Source organism: Apteryx rowi, unplaced genomic scaffold (genome assembly GCF_003343035.1).
Source record: "Apteryx rowi isolate R43461 unplaced genomic scaffold, aptRow1 scaffold_471, whole genome shotgun sequence".
Classification (NCBI taxonomy): domain Eukaryota; kingdom Metazoa; phylum Chordata; class Aves; order Apterygiformes; family Apterygidae; genus Apteryx; species Apteryx rowi.
In genome coordinates this window covers 603,943-619,140 of record NW_020450729.1, presented here as the reverse complement: position 1 = coordinate 619,140, position 15,198 = coordinate 603,943, and the positions used below count along the sequence as shown (strand labels likewise).

The window sequence follows — 15,198 nt, the reverse complement described above, 5'->3', positions numbered from 1 at the left end:
CGTTTTACCTGTCTTTCTGGAATATGGATGAAAAACACATCGGAATAGGTTACTTTGAAGTAATGGTTTCCAAAAGGAGTGCATGGAAATGCGTGGACAGGTTAAGATAGGTATATGCACTTACAATAGTTGCTGTCTCCCTGTCCTGAATGCATCACTACGCTAGTTGTAAGCTGTAATTAATGAAATTAAGAACTGGAGGTCTAAAGAGATTACTTATCTACTCTGTAATGCCTAAAAGCAGCTTCATTTGTTTTCTGGTGGACACACATCTGTGACAAAACCAGCAGCCTATACCATACCATCAGAGACATCCTGCTTGAAAAAAAGCAGAAAGAGGAAATACTGAAAGCAATTTTTTTTTTCTTATTTTCATGGCAAAATGGTGTTGGTAGAGCCTTGCCTAGCTGATTCCAGTATCCTTCCTTAGATATCTAAGGTATAGTCCTAACTCTGTGTTTCTTCCTTCACCCCTTCTATTGTCCCTCAGGACTCTGCCTAACCTTATTTTGGGCTAAAGAAAGAATGCGTCCTGTGAGTGACTTTGTTTTCAGTTTCCAAAGATGGAGTTTCCTTCTGAAGGTGGTTGTTCTTATTGACTTGCTCTGATTCTTTCTTTAATATTTTAGGAGGTAAAGAGGATGCCACTTTGATCTGTGATTCATGTAAATCAATAACATAAAAGAACAATATGTGACGTGTATAGTAACGCTGTACTGTGAGCTTGGGATAATTGTTTTGGCACAGCTCAATGAAAAAAGCAGCTAAAGTTGATCCGTAGCTATTTTCAACTGTTGAAAATGCAAATTGTAAATAAGTTTAATTCTTAAAGACACCAGCTGCCCTAGACTGGTGCAGGGCGAACAGTGAACGATGGTAAGCTCCTTCTATAAGGTTTCTGCTTTGAGCAGACTTAGGAACCAGTGAAGCTGACTTTGTTGTTAATGGTGTAATGTTTCAAAATCAGATCTTACCTGGAGTTCAGTTTCATCTTGTCAGTATTTTTTTTATGTACCTATTGTCAAAACTGTTTGACTAGAACAGAATTTATTTAAATTGAAATAATGGGAAGAAAGTATTTGCCAGCAAAGGTGGTAATGTGTGTAGGTCATCAACTCGGATTCAGTCAGGTTGTTCCAGCTGGCAGGAATTGCAAAGGAGGCATCTTTGACACGAGCGGAGGTGAGAGAACGAAAAGACAGAAAGGAAACCTGTTCTGGAGGAGCTGGAGGGAGAAAAGAGAGAGGTTTGAAAAGATTTTAAAAGCAGGCAATTCTAAGCTGGCAGCGAATGGGGGAACTGATGCATGAGCCTGGAACGGGTCAAGGTAATGAGACGCGATTGCTGAGACTCTCCTGTATTTGAAGAGTGCTTGATTTTATTGGTGCTGGTCTAAAGCTTACCGAAACGGTGCAGTTTCACTTTAATGGAATAATGCACGTGGCTGTTTTCTTCTATACAGAAAGTGCTGATTACACAGATTACAGCGATGATGATTACCTGGAAACTAGGAGGAGAAGATCAAGACGGAATCAGAAGAGACAAGTTAATTATAAGGAAGATTCAGAAAGCGATGGCTCACAGAAAAGTGTCCGATACGGAAAGGAGTTAAGACGAGTGCATAAACGCAGGCTTTCCACTTCAGACAGTGAAGGTAAAATAAACAGTCCACCATTTGCAGGAGCTGGCAAATGTGAGCGTTAGCCTGAAGAGAGAAATGTTTGTATAGTTCAGAGATCCACAGAGAGAAACTTCTTTCTAGAGTTCCTTAATGTTTTTCAGAAACTTTCCTTCTGAATCAATCCACTGATACCTAATGATGCACCGTTACAGTTGCTTCTCAAAGTCTTTGTTATCCCTAATACTGACTTCCCAGTCTGAATTTACTATGTCTGGGAGGAAAAGTATGTCTGAGATTCCAAAACTGTAATTAATGGGATTATGTTGTCGCTTTGCTGTTAAGAGGTCACAAGACCTTGTCCCACAGGTCTTTCAAAGATTCCCTTTTGTAAGAGAAAAGGATATTAATTCTGGCRCCCTAGTTGTATTTGTGCTGGTAGTTTTGCCACCCTGTGTTCCTCTGTACTTGTTAAGACTCATTCCATCTCCTGCTTTACGGTGCTGTGCTGAGTACAGGTGTATAGTTGTCATATTCATCACAGAGTGAGCCTGCTCTGAGTAACGTCAGTCACGGGCAGAGCGTGACTGCTGTATTTTGATGTAAAATTAGCTTTTTCAAAAGCAGCCACTGACTTCGGGTGCTTTGCACTCTGGGCGCCCAGCTTATGAGACACCTAAGGGATGACTTTCAGAGGTGTGGAGTGTTACTGCGACGGATGGCAGGCTTCCTCCGAAAATCAGCCATTCTTGACAAGCTGAGTATCTCCAATTTGTCAGTAAGTTTTGGAAGTGGTGGTCTGAGTTTACAGAACGTTATAGGATCCTCTTAGATGAAGAGAGCTAATTATGTAATGCAACCTTATAATATCTTGAAAACTTGATCTTACACTTTAATTCACAGTCCCTTCTCAGAAGCAGGATGTTTACACTGTCTCTGCTAAAAATCTGCTACATGGCGACCGAGGTCTTTGCTGCCTGCATTTCTAACTTTAAACAATGCCTGGCTAACAGTGTCTTTTCTACATGAAATTCATCCCATTTCCTTACGCATTTTTGGTACTGGCTCTTTGCATACTAAAATCAGTACCATTAAGTACCATTCCAGCAGTTTCCCACAGCTCTAAGGTGATATTAAGTATGTAACAGTGTTACTGGAAATGTAATTGTGGTGAAAATACTGGAATTCTGGCGGAGTCCCTAGCAACTTGAACCTACATTAATATCTTTTACATACAATTCACATGCATTTCCCGTGGAAAAAGCAAGAGGAGTGCAAATGGTGTTGGCCATTTGATTTTCTGTCTGTCATTCCTCACCTACACCATTAAGGGTCAGTGTAAAGGCTGTCAGTGTGTAGACAGTATTYCACTTTGCAGGAAAGAGAGCCCTCCCCTTAAAGGACAACAACAGTCAGGTGATATTTAGGCAGCGTTCATGTGCTTTGAAAGAAGGCATATATATATATATATATATATATATATTTTTTTTTTCTTCTTTTCTTTTCTTTGAAGATAGTACAGCCATCAGTTGGGCTCTGAGTTCCCGAAACTGTGTAAAGTAGGTGCTGTGAGATTAGTCCTACAGTTGTGTGTTATTCCTGGCATGTAACCATCCCTTATATGGGGAAATTCACCTGCCTCTGAAGCCTCTGGTGTTCCTCCGATTGGAAACAGAATGCCAARTTCTTGGTCTTTGCTGCTTCAGTTTCTTTAAAAAGCAAAAAGCAAGCAAGCTTTTTGACGTGGTTGCAGAATACCTGTCTGGGGTTGGGGAACTGAGAAAGGAGACTGAAGCGTGTGTTTTGAGAGAGAAGTGGCCTTTAGAAAGAACAAGTGTAAATGTTTTGCTTGCGCTCAGATTTGCTAATGGCTTTAAGTCTGCTGCTTATTCCAGAGAGCTACACATCCAAGAACTCTGAAGAYGACGAATCCACAAGGGAGTCAAAGCGACTGATTCGGAAACGTAGGCGAAGTACAGATGAATACTCGGAAGGAGAAGGAGAGGATGAAGAAGATGAAGGGAGGCCTGTGCGCAAACGGCTGAATCGAATCGAGACAGACGACGAAGACAACTGCGAAAATGCTAATGACGACGCAGAAAACCCTGCTCCTGCAAATAAGCTGCCAGCCCCACAGGCTCCTCAAGACACCACCAAGAAGCCCTGCTACCGGATAGAAAGCGACGACGAAGATGACTTTGACAATGTGGGGAAAGTAGAGAGCCCTTTGGACTACAGCCTGGTGGACTTGCCTTCCACCAACGGACAGAGCCCAGGTAAAACCATTGAGAACTTGATTGGCAAACCGAGCGAGAAGACCCAAGCCCCCAAGGACAGCACAGCCACTGCCAGCCTGGCGCCCAACGGGACAGGGAGCGGGCAGGAAGCAGTAGGGCCGGAGGAAGATGAAGATGAACTTTTGAGAGTGACTGACCTTGTTGATTACGTCTGTAACAGTGAACAGTTATAAGACTTCCATTTTTGTGCTAATTTATTCCACGGTAGCTCATACCAGCGGGCCAGTTATTAAAAGCTGTTTTATTTTTCCTAGAAAATTCTCCACTACAGTATCACTTTTTAGAAGCAAGAATTTCACCAGTCCTGCAGTCTTTCTGTGAAGTGACCAGTTTTGAACTTTGAAGATGAATTGCTGTAAATTCCCTCTTTTACCCCCCTTCTCCTTCCAAGTCCATGGTCCTGGGTAATTTCACTCACAAAAACCTTATAACAACAAGAGATTTGTATATTTTTGACTTTATATTTCCTGAGTGCATACAAATTTGTGGAAATGGGTGGCCTAAGAAAGCATTCCAAATCGGTCAGGGCCCAAACCGGAATTGGGGTGGGTTTGGCTCATGGGGTGGGGGGGGGTACAGAAGCACTTGTGCTTTAGCTTTTTCATATGAGATATATATTATATTTAAATGTTCACAACTTAGATTACAACTTAACAGACAGTTTAAAAAAATTAATGTCTGTACTGTCGCATCTTGTGAGTTGTAGGTTAACATACCATAGCTCATTTTAGTAATCACCTTCATGGAAGCAGTTTGATTTTTAATACTGGAGGTAAACACAGTTAATAAAGAGGCCAAGAAGGTACCATAAACAAGAACTCTACTATCCATTATGACTTGCAGACTTTCCTAATAAACATCCTTTAAAGTGTTTGTACAGTAAAGTGTACTGTAATGAACTTTTTGACAGTGGAAACATGCTAGCAATGAATTTATAAAGCTGTCTCACGCATAGTTCATCAGATGGTCTTTAATACACGGTGTCTAGTGGGAGGACATATTGATATGAAGTTAGTCTGTAAAGCGGACGGCCTCATGAAGTGCTGCAAACTTACAGGCAACAGAACCCTACAGTAGCTGCCTGGCCACTTGCGTTTAACCATCTGTTGGAGTATTTTGAATGAAACATGTTTGTACATACTGCATTGACCACAGAATTACAACGCATCCAATGATTGAGGGATTTTCAAATAAACCGTGACTGGTCCATTCATGTCCTTAATATCTACTTCAAATTGAAGTAAACAAATGGAACAGTTTTTTTCCTTTTGGAGGTTTTCTGTTTGGGGTTTGTGTGTGTTTTTGTTTTGATTTTACTTATCTGCCTGGATGTATTAGCAGGTTTTGAATGTAGTGTTGGCCTTTGGCCATTAGAACTTTCTTAAAATACATTTTAATAATTGTCATGTGACCAACAGATTTCAAGAAGGCAGTATTTCTGAGAGAAAACGCATGACTCCAAGACATCTCATCAACTTTTGAGTGGGCATGAAGTGTTATGTGCTTTTGTTCCAAAAACGGAGGCTACAAAAGAAAAAAAACACCACGTGGAGCACATAAGAAAGAGCAAAGCTGAAATTTGTTTTGGGTACCATTCAGTTTTCTCTTTATTCTGAATTAAGATGCAGGCTGTAGCATTTGTACATGTTGTAGCACACAGACAACTAAAACAAATCTGCCAAACGCTGAAATCCGAAAAGGTCACATCTATTAATCCTTTTGCTCTGAGATTTGGATTTTTTGACTGGTGTTTATGTCCGTTGCCGGCAATGGATGCACCAAAACTGCTGCTGCCACCAAGGAGTGAGTTCTCCTTTCCTGCCCCACCTGATTCCCTACCATTATATTGTATTTACTAGTCAGTCATTAAGCACTTCTGTTTTCTTGTAATAAAACTGGCATTAGGCCTTTACTAAATACCTCTTTAGAAAACCTAGATCCAAAAATACCTACCTTCTGGCCTTGAAAGTCTTGTTTTTGTTTCCCCACCTCTCTCTCCATGAGTTCTATCAGAACCACTCCGTAACTCCTACTTACCTGGATTCTAGCAGTCCATATATCCTGCTATAAAACTAGAATCATCAGAGCTGCAAAAAGATAGAACTCGTTCATTATTTGCTATGCTAAGCAAGTTGGTGATTAAAAAAAAAAGAAAAAGAGAGAGAAATCACTCTCTTTCTAAATGAGAATTTAATTCCATTAAAGATTAAATATTTTTCCACCTTATCGACGTTAACTATTAACAGTTTTCATAACCAGATACTAAAACAGGGTAGTGAAAAGCCACAGAAGTTTAGAATGTGTTCTTAAAAGCATATGTAGCATTTTAAGCTACTCTAGTGTTTTTCTTTGCCTAGGTGATGCATAAATGTAGTGCTTCTACATTTCTAATATACTTGTGTTTTAAAACAAGCAAGAACATATGGCTTCCACTTTTCAATGTTAATAATTGCTGAGCATTTTTAATATTTGCAGTGCAAACTGTCAAATTCACATGCAGCAACACTGTGCAACCAATGATTTCTCATTCGTTTTGGCAGTGCCATAAGCTTTTTCGCTGCCTGATGGAGCCTTTTAGTATCTGATCAGTGCTGTAGCAAACGTTCTTGCTTGTAGAGTCAACTYCAAATGTTAAGTACTTAATGGAAAAGTAATTGTAAACGTAGGAAAATACAAAGGAGTTAAAATACTGAATATACCAACCAGGAAAAACAACTGAGTACTGAGTTAGGGAGTGATGTAAAAGCAGAAAAGATCAGAAGGCAGAATCGGAGCACTGAAGCTTACAACAGGAGCGTCAGGTTTCATAAATGTGGAAAGATAAACTGTTACAAAGTTTTACTTTCTGTAGGTCACTTTTAAAAACTTACTCTCCTGTGTCTGAGAAGTCACGTTCGATACCTGAGACTGCTTCATCCCCTCGGGTCCACCATTCCAACTTAGATCGGTGGGAATTTTATGCAAGTGCAAACTGCGAAAAAATTCCCAGAAAGTCTTACGTTTTCAAACTTGTATCTTCTCCCATTTTGAAGACTTCCTGCTTGGTGGAAAATGTACAATATCTTATTTGGAAAGATGTTGTTTTCTGACATGAGGCCAGCTGACTGTGCCGTACAGGGTTCATGCTGTTGTTATCGATGTGTATGTGATTCCACAGTAGAAATGTCCTCCAGGTGTTTTGGTGTCCTTAGCATGTTGTGCTCTCCTCTACTCCTCATGAGCTCAGAAGTGAAATGTCTTGCAATGCTGGTCTTCAGATGTTGCTTTAGACTAACGAGAAAATGCTCAAACCATATGCGAAACGGAATAAAACTGGCCAGGGATTTTTTAACATGATGGATTTAACAGTAAAAGAAAAAGCAGCTGCTGGCTGAACATATAGAGCATTTATTCAACAAACTCTTGTTTATTCCATACAGGTTGTCACTAAAAGCTTTGTGTTTTGTTGGTTTTTTTTTGTTTTTTTTTGTTTTTAACTGAACACCCTTCAGAGCATAGTTGATTGAGAAGAAAGTGAACAGATTTTTAAGTGCAGTTTAAGTAGTACTGGAGAAGGGAAGAAGCGATAAGCTGAGTGGGGGACTGGACTTTTTTTGTGTGCGTATCAGTTACATAAAGTGCCCAGTAGGTCCACTCTGGAATGAACGAAYGTCGTGCATTAAACCAACCAGAGAAGGGTGGCAGAATTAAGAACTCAAAATTTCACTGCAGTTGTCTTCTGGTTACTGAGTCTTCTAAACCTGAGCGTAGGTGTGATTTTAAAACGGAAAACAACGCCACCAAACTACCAAAAAAGAACCCCTTACTATTGAAGTCTTATAGGAAGATCAGTGCTGAACAATCAACTCTGAACATCCGATAGTTTGAGTTTATACATGTTAAATTACATTATCACATCTTACTGATTTTTATTTTTAATGAAAAGACGCTCTATTCTAACAGCACTTAAGAGAAACAGAGATGCTTTTTTCTAAATTGTTTATGAAGTATGTCGCCCTCCAGATAGATATGTTTGGATTAAAGTGTCTCAGTTCCTCTTTGTACAGCGGGAGCTGATGCCTTAGTCTGACTTGTTTTCTGTTCACTTCTGTTTTCTAACCGCTCTGTCTGAACTCTGTGAGAGACCTTGCTCAAAGAACCTCAAGGCAAATATGTCTGTTCACGAAAGAAAAATTGTATGGTAGTGGTACAGTTGTTTTGATTTAATATTTATCATTTGAACTCTATTGGTATCCAGATGCTGCAACTGTTTAATAACTTTAATAGTGCATTGTCAGGGTGTCCATTATATACCTCTGTTTTCAGGCGCTTACAACTTGTTTTTCAGTGCTCTTCAATAGCAAGGCCTGGCCTAAAGTTTTCAAGTAATTGTTTCAAATTACGTATTTTCACAAACTTCTTTTATGAAAAGTAAACAAGCGAGTAATTTTTATGGCACCTGCTTTTTTAAATTCACTTTGTACACAGTAAGTTAAATAAATTATAGCAGTCATGCTAGCTCCCAGAACTGGTCTGATCAAGATATGTGTATCACCTATTTCAAAACAGTAATTTAAGCCTTGAAAATTGGTTTTGGTACATGTGCAGTGACTACTATTCACAGGTTTGTATTAGGGATATTATGTGCAGTGTGCACCCTAGATATGTTATTTACATTTGAAGAATGCTTCCAGTTCACTGGGTATATAAAATCCTTAAATATATATATATATAAAATACTAAAAAATAAAAATAAAAATAAAAGCAAACCGCAAATATCTTCAAACAAGCAATAACGTTCTGAAGCAAATTGTATTGTATTCTGGTGGAGGAAACTCCAGCAATTTATGTGAAAGAGCACAGTTCTGCCACTCCTTAGACGTTTAAAGCTTCTGTGGAAGCATTCAGGACTCTTGTTTGAAATAATGATTTGCAGGATCAAGCCCGCTTTTCCTGGCAATCTTACTTTTTTTCCACCCCTTCCATAACAGTTGGGGTATGAACTATATCTCTTAAAATGTTGGAAGACAGAAAATAAAAAAAAAAACAACAGAAACAACAACTGTTTTTTTTCTAGTATATATTGATGTAAGAAAAATTCTAAATGACTAATTTTTTGATGCCTTAGAGTTGGGTACTCAATCTGAGACCTAGTAGAGAGCTCTGGCTTCAGAAATATTAACTAATTGAAAATTATTCCTGAAGTTAGACACCCAGCAGTTGAGGTATTGAAGATTACTAGTCACTTCTGAAAACGTACATCACTTACCAAGCTCTTATTTTAGATTAGGAATAACTGAGATAATTCCAAGCAGCGAAAACAAGTGTGCTTGGGAATTAATTGTCCCAAAGCTTCAGAGTAATTTAACTTATTTTGTATATTGCAAAAGATGTATATTGCGTAGCGTGACGCTTAAAAAGATTGTGTACAGCTTCCGGGGGAAAGAACAGAACACTCTAAAGTAGATAAGTTTTTATAAWTGAATATGTGGTGTAAAGGCTCCAGTTATAACTGCAATTAAAAGGAAGTGAAGTCCTACAACTTGGGTTTTTGACTATCATTTTGTAAATGCTGGCGCCCCGCACCTGAGCTGGTAAGCAGGAGAGGGGGAAATATAGCGGTTAGAGAGGACACGTGCTTAATGGAGGCACACGTGTCTGCAAATGTATCTACTATTGCTCCGTATGACCCCAAAGGTTACTAACGAGAACTGAAGGGCCGGAGTCGCTCCGCGCTTTCAGTCGGTTTACTTTGTGCACTTTGCCGCACTTTGTGTATAGTCAGTCTCACCGGTTCCCCAGGTGCAGACGGAGTCGGTGTCTCCTGCTGTTCGAGCGCTCTTCCGAACAGCAGCGGGAGATGGGGAATGGGTGGAGGGGAGTGGAATGGAAAAATGTTTATGCAAACCCACGCGATTCGCAAGACAGGTYTTAGACAAGCCTAAACGAACTACTTCCGACTCGCCCTTTAAAGACTGTATTTCAAATGGAAGGTATTAATTTAAGAGAATCATCCCGATACCCTCCTTTTCTCATCCCGATCTTCGTGGCCACAGGAAAATCTCTTCGAGCTCTCTTTCCCTGAGGGGACTGATAATGTCCCACCAGCGCAATATGGGTGTGGAGAAGGTTCAGTCTGTAGAGTATTATAGCAAAGTTTGCCTTTGGGGACGCTTGTTGGAGTCCACGCAGTTTGCTCTGTGGTTTGKTCCTCTTACTGTGATCCACACGGCTAAACTGATTCGCGATACTTAGATTAGTCTGTCGGAACTTGACTTGAATGACTTTAAGGGGATAAAATTCTTCTGCTAAAACATACGATAGGCCTAGTTACCAGAGCACCGTTTGTTTGTTAGAGCAATTTAAGGTCCCTACTAGATACTAATCTGCTGCTCAGGTTAGTGGTAGAAAAGGAAATCAAATCATAAAGCTGTACGCCTTGCTTAGTTTTCCATTTCATACTCATTATACGGACTCTAAACTATTGTACAGTATCTTATTCCTAAACTGTGTTCATGAAAATGGTACTCCTCCCCCTAACTTCCGCTAAAATAATTTGCTTTAAATGCCAATGCGGTTGCTAGTTTCTACCTGTGTTTCACAGTCCTCCTTCAGAATAGATCTGTAGCAGCCATGCGATGGTATTTGACTGATTCAAAAGTTTAACGTCACTGTTCTTGGTGTGCATGATTGTTCGCAAATAGGCACAAACCCTGCATATTAGATGTGAACATCAGGTATTTTCACTGTCCCAATTAACATAGAGCGGGTCACTTGCTAGCAGAATGGTTATCCTCCAATATTCTGTGAGAAGTAGATCAAAACTGCCAGATAGGTCTCTTAAAACTTAAGATCTACTTACATGAAATACAGTTTTGTCTTACTCCTGTGTGCTGTCTATATGTTTGCAAAGAAACCTTGAGTTCCTTAAAAATGGTCTCGTTCACAGTCAGCCTCATTTTTGTTTTCTTTCTCTAGAGAGTTAACGCAGCAAAGTTGCAAAAGCTTAGCTCTTCGTAGAGTTTAACCCTTGCATTTCTTGAGTCCTGAACCTTGATTTTTAAATCGCTTTTCAATCATGACTTGCTACAATATCAAAGGGAAAGGACTGAGGGACGCACACTGTGTGTGTGGGAGGGGGGAAAATACGTTGAAAAAACTGGAAGTGTTATTCTTGTTGCACATAAATTGGGTGGTGCTTTTCACTGTCTCTTTTTCCCCGCAAGTAATATCACGTGCATGTAAAACATGATGCATTGAAACTTTTTTAAATGGAAGTCATGGTGGCCTCAGTGCTCAAAGGGTTAACTGCAGTTTAATAACAGCTAATGTTTTTAGATTTGCAGTACACAACTGTTTAAATACTGTATTCCTTGTAAATGAAGTAAAAAAAAAATGTTAAGGCTGGTGCCAATATTTTTGTTAATGAATTGTTCAGCGTTGTCTCTCACTACAGTCTGGTCAGATCTCTTTGTGTATAAGCTGGGCCTGAAGCCATTTTATAGCTTGTAGGCCTAATTGTGTAACTTTTCTTTCATAATGTTTTTGTTATAATATCTACTGTCATTTCTTTCATATAAATATGACATGTAAATTGTCATAATAAAAAAAATTGAAATAACTTGATGTACAAAGTATAATGTGTATTGAAGAAAGAAGTTTGCTTTTTAATGATCATCACTCACGTACCTCCAGGAGGGATTTCTTTTTGCCCGACTTTTAACATAAGCACTGAGTAATGGCTGCTGCATTTCATTCCAGCCTTTCAAAGTGATCCTGCCTGGCACAGGAATGAATAACTAATGTTTTGTGTTGATTTTTGCTATGACAGTTCAACTGATGGAGTTTTTTCTTAGAGCAGCTGTAGCTGACAATGTGGAAGACCTGGAGGACCAGTTTTTGCACTTGTGATGATTTTTCTTTGTATGTTCCATCTCCTACATCATTTTTCCATATAATTGCATAGTGATGTTACGGGCACTTGAAAAGCAGTAGCATGAGCAGGGTTCAGTGCTTGTCTTACGCTACAACATCCATTTCACTTGCCGCTGGAGTTGCGTAATTGCTAATTACAACTGTGAATTCTTACGGCTAGGGAGAAAATCTCCCCGTTACCAGTTTTTGCTTGCATCGGTCATACCTTTRGTATGCAGCCAAGAGTGTGGCCAGCTCAAGCACACGTCTGTGAGGTTTCCACGTGGTACTAAGGAGAGAGGACCTAGGTTCCTTTATTTGGGCAGAGAAAAGCCACTAAATACAAAYCTGTAGAGAAACACTAAGATTTAAGTGTTCGGACAAGTGACTATGGCAATGGACACTGACCGTGTTGTATGAACCGAAGCCAAACTGCTGCGTGTTGCTGCACTGATGAGCTACTGCTGTGAAGTCCATCCTCGTGCTCCAAACTAAATGCCAAAATTTTACACYTGCATTTTTAAAGAGCTGCGGGTGTGATTCATGTCACYGTACGCTAGATGTCTAAGCCTGAGCTGGCCACCGTACATCATGCAACGCGGTGTCGTCRGTGGGGAGAAACAGGCGCCCTCCGATGGGGAGTCGTGTTCTGTCCTCAGATGACACTTAACTGCCCTTCGAAGGAACCTGCTTCTCTCCATTGGCTCGAAATGCGGCCTAGGCTAAGTCACAGTTGGACACCTAATGTTCAGACACAGCRCTGGAGATGACGGATCCTGGTTTGCTTTTTAAAGCTTGTAAAATGAGCTTTAAAATGCCCGGGGGGGGGGGAGCTTTCAAACAGGAGCTCCATTCTGTTTCTTTTGTGAATTTAGGGGCAACTGGAAATGCCTGCCTGCTCCTTGTACTCTCCAAGGTGGGGTAATGAATTAAAAAGCCAACTTGGGCTATTTCACTGCTTATTTTGGTAAGGACGGGTCTGTGTGTTTACTTCTCACTGTTAGGTATTAGGGTATGAAGTATCTGTAGCTTGTAAAACAGTAAGACGTGGATTTCTTCTCCTCTCTTAAGGCTCCAGACCTCAAAACAAACTTCCCACATTGGTCCTAAGCCATCCTTCTTCCTTCCTCCTTTTAGAAGAATGGTTTGTGACGTGGGAAAAACCAGCATTTGTGTGCAAAAGGAAGAATGAACTCTATACTGAACCACTGCAGCGGCTTAATTCAGCTTTAATCATTCAGAAGTTTTGGTTTAAAATAATCTAACAGAATTGTCACATGATTTCCAGTCAGCTATGGAGGTGCTGAGGATTGTCCACATCAGATCATAGGGGCTAGACATGAGCCGGAATGTTGATTTTATAACCTCTAAGTATGATGGATGGGCGTTTTCATATATTTGCACCYCATCCCACCAGTTGCTGTAATTTGATCCGTATTCATGGATTCATCCGCAGAATTTCTTTTCCATCAGATAGGCATTTCTGTATCATCTGGGCATGGCCAACCTGAAGTTAGCTGAGAAACTTCAGTTTCCTCATCTCTTATTGCCTCTGTCAGTGTTTTGAGCTATCCTAAAAATGTTTAAATACTGCTTTGTTGTGCAAGTTGCTTTCTGGTTATTTGCATGGATAATAACTGTTGCATAATTAGAATGGATAGGATTGGCTGATCAAAGCATTTAAAAAGCTCAGCCTAAAAGAACTAGGTATGTTCTTGTTACTCTTGTTGCTTCACACATCTTCTTTTTCCACAATGTGTTTCTTTGGCTCTTTCCTACCTAAGACTRTAATTAGAAAAGTCCAGAGAAGGAAAAAGTGGGAGACATAATTCTGTTCATAATCTGCTCCTGTTCATAAGAACCTGAGTTTGCCAAGTGGTAGGTAAATCAACTCCTTAGAAGTGAAGTGAAGCTGCTGAAAGCGAAGATCAAAAACAATGACAGCAAGCTAGCAACTGCATCAGCTCTTCATGGGTCTGTTGCTGCCCCGCTAACRTGGAAGCACTGGTCAACCTCAAAAGGTTTGTCTGGTCTGAGGGGAGTTTGCAGCCGTGCTGCCTCACGGATAGTCATCAGGAGAGTCCTTGGATAAGAGACGCGTCTCACTGGTGCAGACTGGATGCTGTGATTCATCTGCTCAGCCCGCACTAGTGTCATCCCTGCCTTCAACCCCTGGTCGCCACCGCCTCACCCAGGCAACTGGCGGTGACTCTTGTTAGAGATCCCTCAGCAGCGCCTGGCTCCTGGTCCCAGCTGAGGGAAAAGGGATTTCTCACTAAAAAGTTACTAAACAATACTTCTCATACTAAGTTTCATGCTAAAAAAATATAAATAATATAGGTACCTGTGACTCCTTTTCTTCCCCGCGTGCAGTTGTCAGGAGTTGGGTGCTGACCGCCCACCGAAGATTCGTTTCACGGCCTCAAATAAYGGTTTTCGAAAAGCTGCTGGATTTGTTTTTTCCCTTGGCTTTATCCCCGGCCCAGCGGAGGTCTCCGGGCCCAACGTGGCGTRCTGCTGCCGGCTCGTCGCAGGCCGGCACTGCCTCGAGCGGATCCCCCCGCCCCGGCGCGTCGTYGCCTCAGCGCTTGCCGCCACTTGTGTTTTCTAGGTGACGGCAATTTTACTCGAAATCTGCTGGACCTGGATGCTTCGGAAACAGCCCAGGCCTGCGCTTTGGAGACAGGCTGGGCCTCAGCCCCAGCTGGGTATTTTGGGGTGAAACCCCCCACTTTTCTGCGCAGAGGAGCCCGGGGGGGGTCGCGTTAGGGAGAAAGGCGCCGCTGTGAGGGAATGACCCCGCAATGACGGATCAGCTGTTCACAATCGCTGTTTCTGTGCCTTTTTAAAAATTTTTTTTCTTCACCCCCCATTTATTATGCAGAGAAGGGCAGAAGCGCCGAAAACTGATTTTTTTCCCCCCCTGTTTTTCACGTCGCAGCTTGGCGGCGCCAGCTGCAACATGGCGGCGGCGCCGCGGGCACGTGACAACCCCCCGCCACCTCCCCTACCATAGAGCGGCGCCTAGAGCGGTGGCGTGCGTCCGTCTCGCTGCCCCGCGGGGGGGCGGAGCGGCGTGTTCCGCTTCCGGCGGGCCGTGCGGGCGGCGAGGAGGAGGTGGCGGCGGTGGCGGGCGGCGCAGGCCGGGCCGCGCGGTGCCATGAGCTTCCTGAAACGGTTCCCGCCGCCGGCCGAGGGCGTCCGCCACCAGCAGCCCGACACGGAGGCGGTGCTGGCGGGGCGCGGCCTGGGCGCAGGCACGCTGTACATCGCCGAGAGGTGCGGGGGAGGGAGGCCGCCGCCGAGCGGGCCGGGGGAAAACGGTCCTCGCTCCCCCCCTTCCTCCCCCCCCCAGGCCGCCTGCGCTTCGGGGTGGGGGGGGGGGCTGTG

The 15,198-nt window shown here is 42.0% G+C and overlaps 2 protein-coding genes and 1 long non-coding RNA gene across 7 annotated transcripts in view; 2 read left to right on the top strand and 1 right to left on the bottom strand.

The window, feature by feature from the left end:
- Window positions 1-11,497, top strand: part of RSF1 (remodeling and spacing factor 1) — a 66,185-nt gene extending 54,688 nt beyond the window's left edge. For 3 of the 4 annotated variants that reach the window (XM_026078166.1, XM_026078164.1, XM_026078165.1), the window contains 2 exons: window positions 1,463-1,654; window positions 3,514-11,497. In XM_026078166.1, coding sequence (XP_025933951.1) covers window positions 1,463-1,654; window positions 3,514-4,088 — 767 coding nt within the window. In that variant the 3' untranslated portion in view covers window positions 4,089-11,497. Of the gene's footprint in view, window positions 1-1,462; window positions 1,655-2,245; window positions 2,397-3,513 lie in introns of all 4 variants that reach the window. The other variant, XR_003255538.1, reaches the window with a different exon arrangement.
- Window positions 10,485-14,750, bottom strand: LOC112972089. Its single transcript, XR_003255539.1, has 2 exons — window positions 14,153-14,750; window positions 10,485-14,061 (listed from the first exon to the last, which is right to left on the bottom strand). It is a non-coding gene; the product is annotated as an uncharacterized LOC112972089 (long non-coding RNA).
- Window positions 14,751-14,908: 158 nt separating this feature from the next.
- The window catches only part of CLNS1A (chloride nucleotide-sensitive channel 1A), a 17,462-nt gene continuing 17,172 nt past the window's right edge, over window positions 14,909-15,198 (top strand). For both annotated transcript variants that reach the window (XM_026078155.1, XM_026078156.1), the window contains exon 1: window positions 14,909-15,087. In XM_026078155.1, the coding sequence (XP_025933940.1) occupies window positions 14,969-15,087 (119 nt within the window). In that variant the 5' untranslated portion in view covers window positions 14,909-14,968. The remainder of the gene's footprint in view (window positions 15,088-15,198) is intronic.